The sequence below is a fragment of the Vombatus ursinus genome, unplaced genomic scaffold (genome assembly GCF_900497805.2).
Source record: "Vombatus ursinus unplaced genomic scaffold, bare-nosed wombat genome assembly UNPS02010461.1, whole genome shotgun sequence".
NCBI classification, from domain to species: Eukaryota; Metazoa; Chordata; class Mammalia; order Diprotodontia; family Vombatidae; genus Vombatus; species Vombatus ursinus.
In genome coordinates, this window is record NW_020950239.1 from 3,652,431 (window position 1) to 3,672,864 (window position 20,434).

General features: G+C 39.1%; 1 protein-coding gene across 1 annotated transcript in view; it reads left to right on the forward strand.

The window, feature by feature from the left end:
- HSPA4L (heat shock protein family A (Hsp70) member 4 like) overlaps positions 1-13,841 on the forward strand; it is a 63,916-nt gene extending 50,075 nt beyond the window's left edge. The window contains exons 15-19 of the mRNA XM_027854645.1: positions 470-595; positions 1,353-1,460; positions 2,770-2,889; positions 4,621-4,782; positions 6,669-13,841. Coding sequence (XP_027710446.1) covers positions 470-595; positions 1,353-1,460; positions 2,770-2,889; positions 4,621-4,782; positions 6,669-6,863 — 711 coding nt within the window. The 3' untranslated portion in view covers positions 6,864-13,841. The remainder of the gene's footprint in view (positions 1-469; positions 596-1,352; positions 1,461-2,769; positions 2,890-4,620; positions 4,783-6,668) is intronic.
- The last annotated feature ends 6,593 nt before the right edge of the window (positions 13,842-20,434 follow it).

A 20,434-nucleotide genomic window follows, 5' to 3' on the forward strand; every position in this document is an offset into this window, starting at 1 on the left:
TACACAGCAGCAGCAGTTTTGTAAGGATGATAACTATGAAAGACTTGGCAGTGATCCAGGACAATTCCTCTGGACCCATGGTGAAAAATTCTCTCCATCTCCAGGGAGTGAAGTGATAAACTCTGAGTGCAGATTGAAAGATAATTTTTAAAGACAGTCCCTGCCCTCAAGGACCTTACAGTCTACTATCTGTTATTCTCTCTGACGATGACACCAAAGGAGAGGATAGCTTAGGAGCTTTCCGAAAGACATAACCAGGATGTTTTTCATCATGTTACTTCTCATTGAATGAGGGATAATTTATAAAGGAGTCATGTGTTCACAAGATGCTGTCTGCCGGGGCCTTTTCATTTATAAGAGTGAAAGGAGACTAGTCCAGACAAGTTTTCTGTTTTGTTTTTAAAGAATATTTGCATTTTGTTAAATGAGTACTGAAATAGAGCTTCTGTTGGTAACTTTTTTTGACTAGGGAAAGATGATCATGCAGGACAAATTAGAGAAGGAAAGAAATGATGCCAAGAATGCTGTGGAAGAGTATGTGTATGATTTCAGAGACAAGCTATGCAGTGTCTATGAAAAATTCGTCACTGCGGAAGTAAGAGTACTGCTTTTTTTAAGTTCCTTTTTTCTTTTTTTTTAAAGCTGTTTTAACTTCTTTTAAGTTTCTAAAAAGTACCTATTTGTAAACCAACCACTTAGCCAAGAAACTTTGATTACCTTCATATTTAATTAAGATTCCAAATCCAAATTGTTGGAGAGTTTTGGGAGAGGGGAGAGTAGGCAGGCTGCTTATAGGGTCTGGGCGACAGGCTCCAGGCTGTGGGTGTGAGATGCAGCCCTTCCCCGGAGAGGACAGCGAATGGCAAGCTAAGGTAAGGGCCTTTGGATGGAGTCAGAGTCCCAGGGAGGCTGGCTAGCCACTAGTTTGGTCCAGCTCTGTGGAGCCATCTTGATTAGAAGGAGAATCCTTGGTCATGGGTCCAGACTGAGACAGAACTAAGTCTGGGAGAGTGAGAATAGCAGCCCTTTTCCTCCAAGGGAAAGTCTGCTATATTGTATCGGAGAAGGCACATTGACTCCTCCTCCTCCTCCTCCTCAGACCTTTCTGTAGGGAGGATCTGTCTGTCCACAGCTGTGCCAGAAGTCATCATGGCCCCATTGCTGCTGACCCCATGGTATCAACCCATTTTCTTTGTTAATGGTGGGTTTATGCAAAAGCACCATTTGTAAAACCTTCAAAATGACATAAACGTTACAGTTTGCCTTCTATATGATTTATGAATGGGAGTGAGATTGCCAAGGAATTTCCAAGGAAGTATTTTCAATTTATTTTTTCTTAAATTTGGTCCTAGGATTCAAGTAAACTGTCTTCAGTGTTGGAAGATACCGAAAATTGGCTTTATGAAGATGGCGAAGATCAGCCAAAGCAAATTTATGTGGATAAACTTCAAGAATTAAAGGTGATACTGCCTTTAGGGCACGAGTGATTGCAGTGTGTAGAGACAGAGGGAGCATGACATAGTAGATAGAGCTCTGGCCTGGGAGTTGGGGGTGGGGGGCCTGACCCATCTTGGCTGAGTGACCCTGGACAAGTCACTTCCCTTCTCAGCTCAGAACATGTGCCTTGAATTGGTGGAAGAAGCCTTTCACTGAGAGTGTGCAGTCTTGTCTGTGTGAGCACTGAGTCATAATAAGGACAGCTCAGCACTTTGCCCCCTCCCCACAGTTGTGTTTGGAGTGGGTCTTTTGTTTTTTAATAGCGTTGTGCAGTATACTGACTTTCAGTCAAGGTTGTGGCTAAGCCTTGAGTCGAAATCTGAACTCTGGAAGCGCCTAAGGCAAATGGAAGACTTGGCCAAGAGGCAGATAGTTGAGAGGACCTGAGGCCGGTGAGGGGGGGACCAGAAACAGAACTTTCACCAGATGGCTCTTTTTCATTGGATTGCACCTTCAGGTGCTATTGGGGTTTGAGGTTTTTTTTTCCCAACTCCTAGTGTGATACTTTGCACCTATTAAGAATTAATAAATACTTGCTGAATTGACTTTTTCCATTCTCATAGAGGCAGGGAAGTTTTTCCTAGAAAAAAAAGTTTGAATAAGAATTCTGGGCTACAGAGCTAAGACTTATAATGGCTTCTTGGACTTTTTATTGGGGCAAAAAACTCTGAGAGGAATGTTTAAAGGGTTTTTTAACTTTGTATTGTATTGTTTGCTTATTTCTTAGCCAAGGATAGACCCAGAACTGCAGCTTTAATTGAAGGTTTTTTCCTAGTACAGTGTATTGGATAAGGTCTGGTTATGTCTTGAGTGCAGTGGGATAGATTCACCTTAAGGTCTCTTGGTTGGGATTTTTGTTCTTCTGGTTGTTTTAAAAGCAGTTTGCACACTCAGCATATTTTGCTCACATCAAGTAAGGTTTCCTAGCCTTCTGTTCGAAATCACATGTTGTGTTAATGCAGATGGAATTTCTGGGCAGTTAATTTTCTGGACCTTGGCTTCTGATTTGATTGGTGGAATTATTTCTTAGAAACAAAAGTTGCTAAGCATTTTCCTCGTAGGGAATGTCGTGGTCTTTGGCCAAGGTCTTCCTTCTTGACCTGGGGAAGGTTGAGGGACTGACCACCAAGACCAGAAGAAATAATTGTCATGTATCAAGAGGCTTTGTTGTTTTTTCGTTGAAGTTGATGCACCCCCTGTGTAACCATGCCACATCATTGCTATTTTGAAAGCTTCAAATGTCCTTAATTTTTTTTTCTCTTTTGCTGACAGAAATTTGGCCAGCCTATTCAAATTAGGTACATAGAACATGAAGAGAGACCAAAAGCTTTAAATGACTTGGGAAAGAAGATCCAACTTCTTATGAAAGTGGTAGAAGCATTTAAGAATAAGGTACTATATTTGTGAAGAAAAGGGGAGAGGGCAGGGGAAATGTCACCTTTAGTTTGTATGCCTACATGTTAATTTTTAAGGCTCATGTGAATAAAAGCTGTAAATTATTATAGAATTGCCATTTACTTATGTGTGAGCCGACATAGATTTTTAAAGAATCTGAACTTTCTACTAGGCTTCCTGTACTGGAGTATTAAATGAAGGGCTGATATGTCTTAGCAAGCTGAGCATTTTCATGATGTCAGCTACATTTCTCTCTCTGAACTTACTGATGACCACCTGGTTTTTTAAGTGTGGAGCCTTTTTAAAAAATGCCAAGACCAATCTTACATTCTAAGGACACTGTCATTACTAGTTTCTGTTATTCTCTACTGTCTTGATTACCTGGTTTCTCAGATCATGTTTATGTCCTTGGCAGTTTCTTTATAATACTCTGGCCCACTAGCTATTGGTATCCCACCAAGACTTAATTCAGGTTTTTATGCATTCGTTCACATGGTTTCAAATTATTACTCTAATGATTCTTATGTATGTTCACTATATTTCACCTCCCATCTATTTCTGTAACCTCATATGTTGTTAACAAATTAAAAACTCAGCTCACCACATTGTGTCATCCAAATAAGCAGCCCTCCCCAGTTTCTTTTTCTGGTGATAATGGGAACAGGCTGTCGTAGAGGAATCACAGGAGTGGGGCTGGCACACCAGGATGGAACTGGCCAGTGTAGAACATAGATACTGGGAAGACACGGTCAGAGATCTGGCATCGAGGAGAGTGAAACAAGACCCTGAGTCTGAAGGGGCAGTTCCCTGTCCAGCGTACTTTTCTAACAGATGACATCCTCAATTTCTCAGTTGTTGGAATGCTTTTTTAAAACTCTCCTTAAGGGCAGCTAGGTGGCACGGTGGATAGCCCTGAAGTCAGGAGGACCTGAGTTCAAATCAGACCTCAGACACATAACACTTACTAGCTGTGTGACTCTGGGCAAGTCGCTTAACCCCAGCATTTCCTCACCAAATTAAAAAAAAGAAAAGAAAAGAAAAGAAAACTCTCCTTAACCTCTTGCCCACTCCCCACAGTCTTACCGCTCTTTTTCCCACAGTGTTTGTGCACTCTGGCCCATTCTGTTCTTCATGAGGCGCATCCCTAGCGTGGACTGTGACTGCCACAGTGGTGTCCTTGAGAGACTTGTGGCCCCATTGACCCCTTTGGCGTCTCCTTCTTAGGATAGCTGCAGTCTTCTTCCATCAAATCCATAGTCCTGTTCCTGCCCTTTGACATCTTTTCCTAACTAACCAATCTGTGTTTACTCGCCCTCTCCCACAGAGAATTCTGCTCCGTTCCAGGGATATCTGCTCTGTTGCTTACTCACTTTCATCTTCGTGCCTTCTTGCATGTGCCATTTCCCTTGTAGACAGTGCATCCCACCATTTTCCAGCCTTGTGGAAACCTGGAACAATTTGTGCCCTCCTCAGGAAGCCTTTCCTAATTAGCCCCAGCCCATCCTGGTCACTTGATTCTTCCAATTGACACTGCTAACTTACACTCATTTGTATATTATATCGTAAATAATAGCACTGGTACTTGGTTTGGGTTTGGTTTTTTTCAATGTGTGCACCTTCACCTAGATTTTCACTGTTTTGTCCTCTCATAAGGCTGATTAGGATGATCAGAATACATGTTATTGAGGATTGCCTCATGCTTTAAATAGACTTTTTTTTTTTAATTAGGATGAAAAATATGATCACTTAGATGCTGCCGACATGGAAAAGGTGGAAAAATTTATCAATGAAGCCATGAATTGGTTGAACAGCAAGATGAATGCACAGAACAAGTTAAGCCTCACTCAAGACCCCGTGGTGAAAGTAGCCGAAATAGTCGCGAAGTCCAAGGTGAGCTCTTGGCGGGGTGGGTTCCTCATGTCTCAGACTACTGCCCCCAAGTCCCTGAGCTTCTCTCACTTGCGTAGAGTAGAGGAATTATGTTTGTGTAGATGGTGGCTTGGCTTGCGCATCCACTGGGTGTTAAGTCCTTGGCCAAGAAAGAAAATATCTGTAGGAGTGGGGTGGGGTGGGGTGGGGGCAGTGCCCGGTGAAGATCTTGGGCCATGAGGGTTTACAGCCCTGCTAGCGTCCCACCAGGATGCCCGCCTCTCACCGCCCCTCCAGGTGCTCCTTTCTCATTGGCTGTCATCTTTCTGTGAGGGCTCTTTTCCTGTGGCCCACAGTGCTACCAACCTGCACCTCACTCGCCTCCTCAGCATTTTGGTTGTGCTCTGTTTAGCTCAGAGATGAGTCTCCTGGGCAAAGAAGCACAATCAAGGTTGACCAGCCGTGGCTTCTGTCCTTCATCCACCCAGAGTGGCGGTCCTGTGACTTCTTAGATCCAGCTGTTTTTCCTCAGTGTCGTTTTAAGAACCCAACACAGTCTTTTTTGTCCTTCTGAGCATTCCTTGCTAGCCTCAGCCTCTTTTCAGCTTTGGCACTCCGGGCACCATTCTTAGAGGACTGTGCCATGCTTTTTAGTTTCCCCATCATTAGCTGTCCCTGATTTTAGGTGTCTTTTTAAAGTGTCATTTGGTCATTGGCTCCCCTATTGGTTTCTTGAGAAAGCACCCTCATTTTCTCCCCCGTTGGAATTTTCTCATTTTTTAATTAAGTACAAGACACACTTCAGATCCAAGAAGTAAAAATCTTAATTTACCAGATGAGTTTTCTAAATAGAGGGCATATTTGTGGAAGAATACAGGGAAGGGTAAGTGAAAAATTATTTTTCAAGATTAGACAATTCCATGTCCTTCTTGGCTTGTAAAGTTTTAACGATGACCCGGAAAAAGACTGTCCAGGAGAAATGTCATAGAGGGAATTTTTTAAAGTTTGTTAATTTTTGAGTAAAGAGAAAAATGTTTCCCATAAGCAGTGTATGCCTGAGGAACACCTAAGAAATATGGAGATTGAGGAATGAGAGAAGAAACATAAGAGAGCATAAGAAAGCAGGAGCTTTACGAACACGGCGCGGAGTGAAGGAGCATGGAGGCACAGTGGCATCCAGAACTGGCTTGGGATGCTAGCTGAGAACCAAGGGGTGTTGGGTGATGTGTTGGAGCATCCGAGGTAGTGTGGGAAGCCAGGTCTTCTGGCTCCTGAGTATAAACTTTGCCACAAGTATATAGATAATATAATTCCCAAGACTTTGTTCTTTTCTTCATTTGGGCAGGAGGTGGTAAAGGTACAGGGGTAGGGATCAGGTCACAGATAAAGAGAGGATGATTGTTGAAGGTTTTTTTTGTTTTTTTTTTTTAACCAAAGAACAGAAAGAAGGCCTAGAAAGGGTCAAACTGGGAGGAAAGTGACGTGTTGAGGTTATTACAAATTTAAAGATAAAGCTGTACATAATGGAGAGCCTCGGTTCCGTGTCCAATTTTTTTTTAAATTCTACTGTGTATATGGAAGTTCCTACTTTATTTGGTATTTTAAGTTCAGAATAAAACAAATTAAAACAAAAATTGCTCCATGCCTGAGAACTTATAAACTATGTTATTGCAACCCTTAATAACTTAAGGCAATGAGATTGAGGGGAAGCTTAATGAAAATACAACTATATAACCTTGTCATACATGCCAGTTTCACATCATCTCATATAATGAATACTTAGTGACAGTGAAAAAAAAAAAAGACAGTAGACAAGTGCAGGCAGAAAGAAGAGCATCAAACATAATGTGGTCATTTTAACCATTCATTATTAAGTAGAGTAATTTCTCTTAATTTAATGCCATTAGGAGCTGGATAGTTTTTGTAACCCCATCACTCACAAGGCCAAACCCAAAGTGGAGGTGTCCGAAGACCAAGCGAAAGCGAATGGTGAACACAACGGACCAATGAATGCACAGAGTGGGACGGAAAATAAGCCTGACGCAGCCAAGGAAAGCTCCCCGCCCACGAAGCCTTCTACTGGAGAGATGGAAGTGGACTAAGGCGCCAGGGTCTCCGGCACGTATTCAGACAGTGCAAGTAACTGCAGGGCCCATTCTTCTTTGCATCGGGGACACCGACAGGTGTTCCATTGTTCTTAGCCATTTTTGTCATTTGTTCTTTGCAGTAGTTTTGAAAAGTGTTTTATATTGAGTGCACCTCTGATGTTCATTTCCAATGATTAATGCTGCTTAGGTGAAGCTTTAGCTGAATAGATTGTGTAAGTCAGTTTAAGCTTTCCCGATGTATCTTATGTCAGACTTGCAGAATGGATAGAAAGATGGCAACAATCTACCTTATTTAAAGCTTCTCTTGTGGATAAACCTCAGCTCCTTTATTCAGGAAAGGACACTGTATTGCACTACTGATGCGCAAGTATAGATTGAATTGCATCGTTATTTTTGAAAAAAAATTGGAATTGAAGTGGTTTAAAGCCATTGAAGCACTGACCTTTTTCTAGTTATTGTATTGTTATAATTTAAATATTAAAACAAATAAGAGGTTAGCTGACAAACTAGTCCATCTCATTGATGTATTCAAGGTTTTCTTGTCTTTGTCACACAGATGAACAAAAACATGAATTTCAAAAAGGAAACACCGTTCTGAGTTGTGGTGACACCAGCAATAGCTTTCCTTTACCACAAACCCGGCTTTGATTTCATGCTCGCCATTTCACCTTCCCTTTGCTAGAGATAACCGGCTTTGGCTGAAGACATGCTGCTACCGCTGCTAAAATGTTAGCTTAATGACTTACTTAAGAGAATTTTCAAAGAAAATCACTTCCTAGCTAAGAGAAAAAAGCATTGCTAGCTTTAGTTGGGCTTGCTGCTCTGGTCTTGGCAACTTTCTTTAGGTATCAACGGTACTTAGGTCTTTAAAACTGTCTAGCGAGCTTCTGTTTCCAAGTGAAGGGGAGGGGGCACCACGATACTTGACTCTGCCTGTCACCCACCCACCCTTCACGTGTGGGTCACATTGTCACACTTGGGAGCACAGGGGAGCCCCTCTGCTACAGTCTTTGGAAAGTCTTGTGACTCGTGTGTAATGTAAATTACGACATCATACAAACAGGCAAAGTTAGGCTCTCTTTGATAATTTCTGCCCTTAGGTGATCCATTCAAAACTGGGCCTTCTGATTTGAGGCTTCTAATTTAAATTAATTGTGAAGGGGGTTCTAAGTTACCAATACAGTATTTCCATGAACATACCTGTGCTTTTAACCATCAGACTTACCCCTAGTGGCCCAGTGCTATCCCAATGCCTAAGCTGCCAAATTCGGTGTGAACACATGTTGAAATGATTTTAACACCACAGGAAAAGCATAGAAAAAATTTGCAGCTGTTTGAGGTAACTGTAGATATTTACATTAGGGTGATAGGAGCTAGTCTTAGGTAGATATACCTATGTTTAAAATTTGATTTTTTTTTTCCATACCTATGCAAATCAAACGTTCAGAGCACAGTGTCTTTGGAGATGTTCAGTGTTTCTCAACTCTAGAATAGGGATCTGTTATTGCGACAGTTGTAGTCTGGGCTAAAAGAAGTGTGTGTAGTGGCCATGGTATTTTATGTGGGGATTTTTACCCAAACTTTGTTTTAATATTAAGAAGTCCACACAGACTGAGGTGTTGACATCTCAGAATATCTTCCGTCTTTCAAACTATCTCTTGTTTTAATCCTCTTAACGTGATTTAAGTATAACTACTATAGAACTATATTTGAAACAGGATCACCTGTACTTTCCATTTGTTTGTTTTGGTTTGAACTTAAGGATTGTGTAAGATAGTACCTTAAGGACATTGACCACTGCAGCATGGAGAATTTAGTCTTCAAAAGGTAATCAAAACTGCGGGGCCAGAGTAGGAGCGTGGGGCTAACCCTGGGGACCAGATAGCTACTCCTGGGCTTACGGTGTATTTTGCGTCCATATGTTAAATGTGGGTGTGCACATGTGCACAGAGACACATGTGGCAAACACTCATTTCATTTGTGTGTGTATACACGTGCATGTCCTTATACATATATGAAGGGCAAGCTAGTGTGTGTGTGTGGGTGTGTCTGTACACACATACAGATGCACACACACACACATATCTTTACCATCCTAATCTGTAACCTTTATACTGAATAATTCTGGATCTCTGAGTAGAGATTGAGACAGAGAGAGGTCACTCTTGTTAGTTAAGAATGTATCACGTTAGGTATGAGAGCATTTCTCCGAGCTTTCTGGAGGATGATGGAGCACTACACCACTAGTCACTAGTCCTTTTGTTTTTAACTCAAAAGTTTATTATATGGGCCCTCTTCCTATAACTTTATTGGCACTTAGAGACTATTTAGTAAAATGTTTTTGGATCTCTTTCTTATTTAAATTATCCATAATATAGAGATATTTGTAACATAGTGAGATAGGTCCATATGTAGTTTAAGACAAGTAATCTAATGTGCTTTTTATTTCTGTACTCTGTGCTAGAGAATACTGTCAAAATAAAGATGAATCTACTATTTAAAAGATATAAATTGTTTAGTAAAAAAAGATGCATAGCAAAATTGTCTAATTAAAACTTAAAAAGCAGTCGGTCTAGGAAATTTAAAACTAGAATTAATGAGAAAACTCATTATTTGGGTTATTTTGGCTTTAAAAAAAATCCCGACTTATAGCCAGTTTCCCCTAGTGGTTATTAGGGAGTTGGGAGTGGAAGGGCATGGAGCCAGGATGGAGCAGGAAGAGGTGAGAGAACAAATCTGCATTGAGAACACCCCCAGAAGAGGTGCTGTGGAAAGCAGGGCAGTCTGAGCTGTTAAACAGAGTTCGAAACATCGAAGGATCAGCCTTTCCTGTAAGGAAGGGGGAGGATAATAATCTTCCTTGGGTTTGTTTAAGGAAAATTGTAAGGGCAAGGCAGGACGTTAAGCTGTTTTCTCCACAGAACAGTATTCTACATTAAAGTTCTTCATTTGTATGGCTTTTGAGATGATCCTAAGAAACTTTGTTAATTTTCCATAAAGGAGTACAGATGTGATGGCATTCTAGGTTAATTTTAATATAGATGATTAAGGGAACACCCCCTGGGGGAAGACAGTGTTTAATTTATGAGGGATCAAACCTCTAGGGGAGGAAAATGTTCTTTATTAGAAAACCCTAGGAACCCTGTTATCAGTACTATAAAACTACGGCATTAAAGCACTCCAGATAGGCCTATTTAAAGACAGTAAGATATAGTATAAACTTTTGTTATTTCTGTTTAGCTCTTTTTAGACATGGCCATCCTGTTTTTAAGTGTGCTTTCCCCAATCAATTTAAATTATTTTGAAGGCCTACATCCTGTTATCCTATTTGAATTTGTTCTGAGCTTATCTTATAGTTAAGGTTGGTAGTCAACAGATACTTGTATATTTTTTATGATAAACTTAACATGTTTATACATGTTTCCTTGCTTGTAAGGAATAAATCCTTACAGAAAACCCGTAACATTTTGTAAAGTTAGAACCAAATGAATATTGATAGACAGTAAACAAAAATGAATTTGTTTAACGTCCCCTTCTACTTCTGTCTGAAGTTTTTCTGCCTTTGACTTTGCTCGTTTTTCTTGCTGTTTTGTTTTGTGTATTTGGAATTACTTGTGTACACACGTATATTCATGTAGTAAGGGTATATACAGTTATAATTCTGCTCAGTCTACAAATATCAAAGCCATTATGTTACATTGTGGCAGAATAGAGTTTGAACATTTTATGAAATTAATAGGAAAAAGGTGTAGGTGTAAGCTTCTCATATTTTTAGCAGAAATGGTATGCTAATACTTTATATTTGAAGTTCGTTTGTAGTGTTTTTAAAATTCAGTGTTTATCAAATTTGGTTCTGTGGCATTTAACTAGATAGATGCATAGGTGTTAGGCTTGTTAAGCCCTTATACTTTTTAATCATTGGACTTTCCAGAATGTTTTTGTTTCTTAGCTTTGGTGAGTTGATACAGTTTAAATCAGTGATCACTTTTTAAAGTGATTTTTAAAACCTTTAAAAGAATTTCAGTTCTAATGCATTTTGCCTTCTCTGATTACATTACAGTTTTGTCATAATTATAATTTAGAAAATTGCTTATAAAACAAATGGTAAATTTCAGAAATTAAATTTAATTAAATTCTTTTCTGGCCAACAACTGGGTTGAGCATTCATTCTGCAATAGTTATTTCTAATCTAATCTATAGAATAATAACCATAATCCTAATAAATTTCCAAGAAAACTTTTTCACAAAAAAAGTAGCTCAGTGGAAATACTGACTTCCTTCCCCCAAATCATCAAGTCCAAAAGAGCTGCCTTAGTTATTTCCCTACAAATTTTCACTTAAAGTAACTTTACATAAAGCTTTTCTTTGCATACTTAGAATAGGAATAAACCTTTAAAACTCTGGTTTTATAATAACCAAATATGGTCTTTCCAAAATGACTTACTGCTGGCTTCAAATTATGGGCACATCTTAAGCTATAATTGTTTGTGGAAAAGTTGGAGCAGGCAACTTTATGAAGTGTGGCAGGAGGAAAAAAATGTTTTACCGTCAATTTGCAAGGAATCTCTACACATGTGGGTCAGTAATGCCAATTTGTAGACATTTGAGAAGTCTTAATATAAGTAGGATTTCCATACCAGAGTACAAAAGAAGGATTTTGATTAATTTCTATTAAAAACCCAAGGAATAAAAGGTGAAGTTACCAGTAAACCTTTGAGGTCCTATGTACTTTGATTCTTTCAACTTTACTATTATACCAGCTAATCAGATGGCCAGTCCAGGAAAAAATAGAGCATTTATACAATTATCTTTTTCCTGTTCTTTCACAAACCACTTGTTATTCAAACAGATCCTATTGTCCCCAACCCATAGTAGTTTTGTGGATTCTCAAATGCGATTGTGTGCTTTAGAAATGGAAATACTATCTATTTATTCCATTATATTTATTCTTTTGCTATACATAGCTTTTTTTTTTAAGTCCTTCCCAACCCTAAATGCACTCCAGAATTTTGTTGGAAATGGTTTTCATTTTTTCAAAGAATTTTACTTGTGTGCGTGTGTTGTTTTTTTTTTTTTAAGGTTATCCGTTTTGGGGGTTTTTGTTTTGTTTTGCTTTTATTCTCTCCAGTTTCCTTTTTTTCAGACACTAGGTGATGTGCTAATATCCAGTTACTCTCATGAATAATTTACTTAGTATTAGTATCACATTTTTCTTTCTAACTCCTTTTCCATTTATCCTTTCCTCAGATTTCTGCTGTTGCTTTTTTGCTCATGTTCTCCATTATAAAAATAATCTTTGTGTCCCAGCATGTAATATTCCTAAAATGTACTAAGATAAGTAATAGATGTATAGGGATTTTTCTTTCACAGTCTGATCTTTAAATGCTTTAAAGCCGCTCTGATCTAAGAGGAATAAAATTTCTGTATCTGTTACATAAAAGAACCAGTATCCCAGGTTTGGTTGATTGGGTTTTTTTTTTTTTTGTTTGTAAAAATGTTAAAAAAATGTAGAAGTCAAAACTCAAGTAGTCACTTAAATTACTCTGCACTTCTTCTGCATAGGTATTGTAACTGCATTTTTAAAACTTGTTTTTGCTTCTTAAAGGGCTCATTAGCTAATTGTTTTTTCCTTTATTAAATGCAAGAGCTGTTTTACAACCTGAAATATAAAAGGCAGAAGTTTATTAGAAATAGAGATGGGTATAAATGAATTTGGAAAACATTTTTTCCAAATGATTGACATTACCATTTTTCCTTATGACCAATCGCAAGAGAAAAATCTTTTTTTTTTTTTTTAAATAAGCATCACAAGTTACTCATTTGGGGGTTTTTGTTTACATTGTTAACTGCAATTATAATTGTCCTATCCTTTTTGGCAGCTTAATATATACTCAAGTGTTTTTTTTCCCTGTGGAAAAGGAAGACATCAACGTTGCTCTTGGTTCTTTGTGGAATATGAGTCACCCAACAATCTGAGAGGGTAAATGTGGGAAGCATTTTGATATGCCTTGCCTGAATTTTGTAAGAAGCAAGAAGACATCTCATTTGAAAGCGCTTGATCAGGCTCCCGAGGTGCTGTCTATGTATTTAGCAGAGATGTGTTGGAGAGCCTGTGTTAAGAACCTTCCCATGGAAAACTCTTTGTGATAAAACTTGACTAGCCTGATGATGACAGCAGTGTCAGAATCTGCAAGCTGTTTGTTACTGTCTGTAATTCACAAGAGTGAGAAACGTGCACAGTGTCAAGCCCTTGTGTAATTATGATGGAGAGTAACCAGTATGTGGACCATTAATTTTGCCTACTTGACATGTCATTTTTATATAATTAACCTCACTATGAAAGGTACACACTCAGTCTCGTATTTCTGACAGAATTCAGGTACCAGGTTTGTTTGGAAGATTTTGGTGGTAAAAGTATCCTATTCCATATGAGGCTATTTATTTGATATTTTGTCAATAAATATACTGGCAAAATAAAACTTGGTACTACAGTGTTTCTAAAAACTAAAAGAAGGATTGACATATAAATGAATCCTTAAACTTTTGGTAGTTACCTAATAGGATAGCAAACTATTAAACATTGATGTGCATAGTCAATATTATACTCTACTTGCCCAGTCTTATTTCCTGTCTCTTCTAGAGTATTCATGATGCATTTGTGAATTCTACTTTGTTTTTGTTTGTGTGTAAACTATAGGATTATGGTTGTACTCCTGGATCGATTATCATAAGCCAGTGAATTTTGAAATTTCTGTTAGGTGTTTTCCTTCCTACATTGAAAACATACATATTCTTTGGGATTGAGATAGAGGGAACTCAAGGATGTGCAGAGGTGCTCTCAATGTTGTATCTCAACCTTGCTGCTGCTATTTATAATATTTGAAAAATATTTCTCCATATTGGTATTATCTTGTTAACAAACTGCTGTGCTTACAATAAATTGTTTGAATTAGCGAGGATACAACAACCAAATATGATTTTGGAGTGCTTTTTATACATACATCTATCACGTTTTTTAAAATAGTAAATTATGTGACTAACAAACTTAGGTATGGCATTTAGGGTCTGTTCATGCCAGGAATGGGTATGGCTCTCTTGTCCAGCCTGCTCTTTGTGCAGTCACAGGGTTGTGGCTATTTACCCTGTCTCAGTGGCAGTACCTCCTCCTTAGAGCTGATAGGTGGTTAACACTAAGGGAATCTGGCTAGAACTGACTCTAGTCAGAGCCCCTTAATGAAGGTGGAAAAGGAGCTGGTCACCTTCTTGTTTTAAATAACCTTTTCTTTGCCTTGGAAATCGTGAAATCTCCCTATACATCCCCATCCATTTTTTATAATCCTGTCCTCATTTCCTTTTTGGGACTCCTTTAGATGTGGAATCCCAAAAACTTGAGAAACCTGAAGTTTTCACTTTGATGCAGTCATAACTTTAGAGCCGAAAGGGACTACGTAGGTGCTCTGGCTTCAACCCTGCACTTTGCAAACAAGGACATGTGAGGCCCAGAGAGGGCGGCTTGTCCTATCTTTTCTTTTTTTAACTTTTATTTCTTTAAATACTATTTTATTTTTTCCCCCAATTACATATTTGGAAAATGTTTTAGCATTATTTTTACAAGATTTTTGAGTTCCAAATTTTTCTCCCTTCTACCCTTCTTCTGAAAATGGTCTAGGCAGTTTGATAAGGTTTATACATGTGCTATCATGTAAAACATTTCCATATTCGTCACAGTTGTGGAAGAAAAAACAGATCTAAAGGAAATAAAACCATGAGAAAAAATAAAGTCAGTGGAAAAAAATATTCTTCGATCTGCATTCTGAGCCCATCAGTTCTTTATCTGGATATGGATAGCATTTTCCTTCATGAGTCCCCTGTCTTCTTAAGTACATTTCATCAAAGTATGTTAAAAAATATATATCTTAACATCTCCTGGGAGTTCTCAAAGAGTATTATAGCATCATCAAGCACTGTCAGGTCCCACTATTTGGCCCCAAATTTGGGCCTCGGCATACCTGCCGCCCTTCTCGGGCTTTATTACTAAGTCCAGAAAATTCCATCACTAGAAGGTTGGCTGCTAGGTTAACCTCAGGAGAGGGGGATGCCTAGAGTTGATGAAATGTCAGATACCTTGAAGCATTAAAATTCATTATAATGACTTTAGGTATTATTTTAGTTTTTCTAACTCTCATAACATTTAGCTTTCTATTCTGCTACTCCTTATGTAGTCATTCAGTCTCCATCTTAAAACATCTGTCATTTCTTTAGGTTATATAGCCTTGTACTTAACTTGGTTTAATTCCTAAGTATATATGTTACTAATTTGATTAGTAATTTTTTCAAGTATTGAAGTCATGCTATAAATGCAGTATATACCTTAAAAAGTATAAAAAGCTTGGGCAGCTAGGTGGCACAGTGGATAGAGCACCGGCGCTGATTTGTATTCAGACCAAACACTTGACACTTACTAGCTGTGTGACCCTGGGCAAGTCACTTAACCCCAATTGCCAAAAAATGAAAAGTATAAAAAGCTTGTTTCATAAATTCATAAAAACACCCCCAAATTAACATAAATTCTCTTTTCTCTCTGCTAATCTGGTTTTTTAAAACTTATGGCCAAGTCTAAAAAGAATAGTTTACTGTTAACTTTTGCTGCAAAAAGTTCATTTAATGAGTTATCTGATGCACATGAGTATTTGGTTTCTGGGTCAGCCTTCATTCCCAGACTAATCATTAGCATGCTTATTTCAACCTATAGACCTCGTTTCTTGGACCAGTAGGGAACTCCTCATCTTCTTTGGATGTACTCATCATTTCATCATGGAAATGAACTCCCATGAAAAATCAATCCCCAGCCTTTAGTTTGCTTTTGGTGCTGCTTTTACCCGCTATTTTTTCTTCTCCTATCTAAAAGGAGGAAGTTAATAAGTATAAAAATTTATTTTAGCACTTAATAATTGAGTTTTATAGTGTGTTTCTCATCACCAAAGCATAATAAGTTCATCAAAACTAGTAAGTGGTTTGCTGTTCATTGAAAAAAACTAGATCAAAGTTGAATTTCTTTCCCAGAGGCCCTAGTCAGTGTAAGACTTTTAACAGAAGACTAATTACTGCACTGCCTTTCAATACCACTTTAGTAGCCAGTGTTTACCCCTCAATAGACCACCATTGTTAACTGTGACTTCAACTGGATGGGATATCTCTCTCCTTCTCTGTTACACACACACACACACACACACACACACACACACACACTCTCACACTCACACTGCAAATGTAAATTTGTAGTAGAAATAATTATAACTCACATAAAAACTTAAGTTTTTCAGCATTCTTTAAAATGACATTAGCTCATTTACTGAGTAGGTGGTGCATGTATGATGCCCATTTGCCCAGGAAAGACTCTGAGACTGAGAAGTGACTTGTCCAGTAGTATTGGTGGTACCCATTGTGTGGTACTCATGTGTGAGAAGTGGGCCATTTGAATCACCTCAAATCCAGCCCTTTATTAACTTTGTCATGTTATACCTAAGAAATAAAATGGTGATTGGTTATTTCCATTTTCACACAAAAAATGGAAATGAATTGCTTGGTAGGGCAGATGTGACAACCTTGAAAATGTTGTTAGCTTTTGAAATAGATTCCTATAGAAGAAAAATCACTTTTATGGTTTCTCTGTTAATAATAGTCTACATGTCCATTGACTTTAGTTGGAGTGCTGCCAAGGGAGTGTGAAATGTGATCTATTTGAGTAATTCCATTTCTTTAAAAGCCTTCCAGCCTGGATACACATATATTGTTTCCCTACATTATGTAGCATGATAGCTAACCCTTTTAAAAATTCTATTCTAATGTTTTGCCCTGATGTGGAAATGACCCTGGAATTCTGAAGACTGCTCTAGAATACAAGCACTGACAGATTTTACCAAGCGGGAAAGTTTTCACATTGGGCAACCAGAAATAGCCTTTCAGTCAAGGACCAACCACAACCAAGCTCAAAGAGCTCATCACTAGGGATTCATCACTGGCTAATGACTTTTTTTTGTTCATAGCAAGGCATGGAAGACCAGAGACCCAAGAATGTGAAGCATCTTGGTGTGTATTTATTGAAAGGAAAGCCCCACGAGTAAGTTCCTCAAAAGCGTGACACATCCCCTCCCCCATAGAAGAAAGAAAACTGGAAAATTCTTCTGTTAGGTACAGGCAATTTCTAGGGCTCTGTCTTTGATGCTTCCTCCTTCCCTGTACGTTAACCACACTGGAAAGCTCATTTACTCTCACCCCTTCATGCTGATGACTCTCAAACACATCTCCTGCCCTGAAATCACAACTCAGCTGAAATGCTTTATTTCTTAGTATATCAAGGGCAGCTCCACTTGTATTGGTAGTAACCATAGAGTGAATAGGTATGAAGCCAAACACATCAACTTTTGTATCTCTCCCTGACCCAACCAAAAGTGGCCTTGTGTTATTCATGACTTTCCCAACAGAAATCTTTACTTTATCACTGGGTTCTTAATAAATGCTTGTTGACTGCTCATTCCATTTCTTCTTCTCCAGGGTTTGATTTCTGCTTGCCTTCCCTTAGTCCCCCCCCCCCTTTTTTTTTTTTTGGCTTTTTGGTGAGGCAGTCAGGGTTAAGTGACTTGCCCAAGGTCACACAGCTAGTAAGTGTCAAGTATCTGGGGCTGGATTTGAACTCAGGACCTCCTGACTCCAAGGCTGGAGCTCTGTCCACTGCGCCACCTTGCTGCCCCCTTATTCCTAATTTTTAGAACATCTCGGGTGAGTTAACGCAGCAGTTTTGAGTTTCTTCTTTGAGTATTACTACCAAACTAATCTCCCTAAAATACCACTTTGATCATGTAACTTCCTTAAGTTACTACCACAGTCTCCTCTGCATGCTTCTCAAGCCCTTCAAACATAATATTACTGTGGATTTCACCCATAGATTAGTTGCATTCCATCTAACCACACTTAGGCAGCTCATGAACATATTCCAAAACAGTGGTTTCCTCACTGTTCCAGGCATGCACCATACTAATTTCTGCAACCCAATGTGTGCTGTTTTCCCAAATCCAATTTCCTGAATGAATCTTTCACATAATGTGTGAAAGCACATAGCATAATGTAAGATGTACAGGTGCTTAATGATATAAACTTTAAGAAAAAAAAAAAGGATTTCCACCTTCAAAAGCAGTTCAACAAGTCTAGAAAAATAATCTTTGGGTATCGGGCAATTAGGCCTAGAAAGGGTTGTTTTTGTTTGTTTTTAATTACCATCTTCCTCTGTTTGTAGTTCCTTTTTGCTTTTAAATTTTCTCTCGTTATTGTTTCCGATTTTTCAGTCTCATAAAAAATGTCCTTTACAAAAGGCCTACACAGCATGCAGAAAGAATTTTATACTTACTAACATTAAGAGAAAAAGTAAATTATGCATAGCCAGAGGCAAAAATCTTATTTGTAAGAGTTCTAGGACCTTCTAAAAAAGTCATCAATGGAAACAAAATATTTTAAGTTGAATATTTTCGATACCTTAGTTTTAGCCATATCCAGTTTTTTTGTGAAACAAATGATGTCAAAATTAGAGCCAACAAGTGAGTAAATGAGGATGGAGGTAAGTAAACCCTATTCATGGACCACAAAATGACTTTCTACTGCATGAAGCAGATTCCAAACCTCCTTAGACAGCCAGAGTGATAATAAACCCCTCAGAGTAACTTATGGCATTGTCAGAATAGGCCCAGTTTTGGCTGAAAACTGGTTGAAGACTTAAATATATATACACTTTAAAATAAAGAATAAAATATAAATCTGGGTTTAAAACAGCTTTCAGTTGAATTCTGTCCCTATGTAAACCTATTATTTGGTTCAAATGGTAACATGCTAAGTGCCCACATGTGCAAGGTTAAAACACATGGTCCCTCTCCTGACAGGACTCCTCATGTTTCTGCACCCAAGCTCCAAGACGCAAGGGAGGGAATAAACGGGCTGTAATGGTCTGAAGAACAGAAGGGATCTTTGTTGCAGTTGCACTTTTTGTGATTTAAGGACAAGTCAGACCCCTTTTTCTTGACAGTAAAATGGAGGCGTGTTCATCTAAGGTCCCTTCCAGTTCTAAAATTGCAAGATTGTCACAGCTCAAGCGCCGTTTTTTACTTTAAAACATCAGCAAGTTCATCAAAACCCCTCTTCTTTAGGGCTCCGCACCAGCCCAGATGGCTGTCGGTCAGCTCCTGTCTGCAGCTTCTGCTTGATTTCAGCCCAGACCGACTTTGTTTTACTTTTCAGTGACTTCTCTAAAAAACAAAATAATACTCTAAACTATTCTGGAAAATCATGTTTGGCACAGTCAATAAAAATTTTATTAAGTACCTGTTATATGCCCAGGCACTGTGCTAAGTGTTGAGTGTGGGTAAGAATGTCCCTACCTTCGCACTGAATCAAATAGGGGAGATAGCATGTGAACAATTATGTACAAGTTATATGGAGGATAAATCGGAAATATCCAACAAAGGGCAAGAACTGGGATTTAGAGGGATTGAGAAAGGTCTCCTGTAGAAGGCAATATTGAAGCCAGAAGACAGAGATGAGGAGGGGGAGTACTTCAGATATGAGGACTTCATTGGTTACTGCAGGATGGCACAGAGTGGTGAGAGACTTGAGGCAGGCATACCCACCAGCATCTGCTGCTGCAACAGTTCAGATGTGAAGTAATGAGGCTCTGCCCTATACTAGACTAAGGTCAGTGTTAGAAGAGAGAAGGCACGTTTGAGAGATGTTGCAGAGGATGGAAACCATTCTTGGCAACAGTTTGGAAAAGGGGGTGAGAGTGGAATCTAAGTTGGGAGCCTGAAAGACTCAGGATGGTGCTACCTTCTACAGTGATGGGGGTGGGGGGGTGGATTTAGGGGCAAAGATAACTACAATCTGGAAGTGCTTGCCCCACATTGCTGCGCGCACAACACCCTGTGGGCACTGGAGAGCTCTTTCCCAGGGAGGATATGAAGGCATCGTTGGGAGGTACACCACTTTTTTTCTGGTGTTGAGGTGAAAAAGTCTACCCAGCCCTCACAAAAGGGGGACAGGGGGCTCTCATGGAGTGAAGATCTGTCTTCCCCTCTACCTCTCCCCTGCCCCAGACCCTTCCACGGACCTCCAGGAAGGGAGGGGTCCCGGCCAGTGGGCTATGGAACACTAGCAGTTGGTGTTAGCCATTTTTCATGACCTGATTAGGATCAGTGACTAGTCAGAAAATGTCATCTCTTCTATGGCCCTCATGTTCTTGGTACTGATCCTGTTCATGGTCACCATATGAACCTGATTGTTTAGACCCAGGACTTGGTCCTTCCAAAGGGAAGGGGAGGGGAGTAGGGGACCTGGGATTTCTGATCTTCTTCCCTATCACCATTCCTTCAGGGGCTGTTTTATTTTAGCTATATTTCCATTTTAGCCCTTCTTTTCCTCCTCTGGTGCAGCCTATATCAAGCATCTTGAATCGTGGGAGCCAGGACTGACCACTAATAGTCATTTAAGTAGCACAAAGTCATTAAGAACAGTGGGGTCAAACT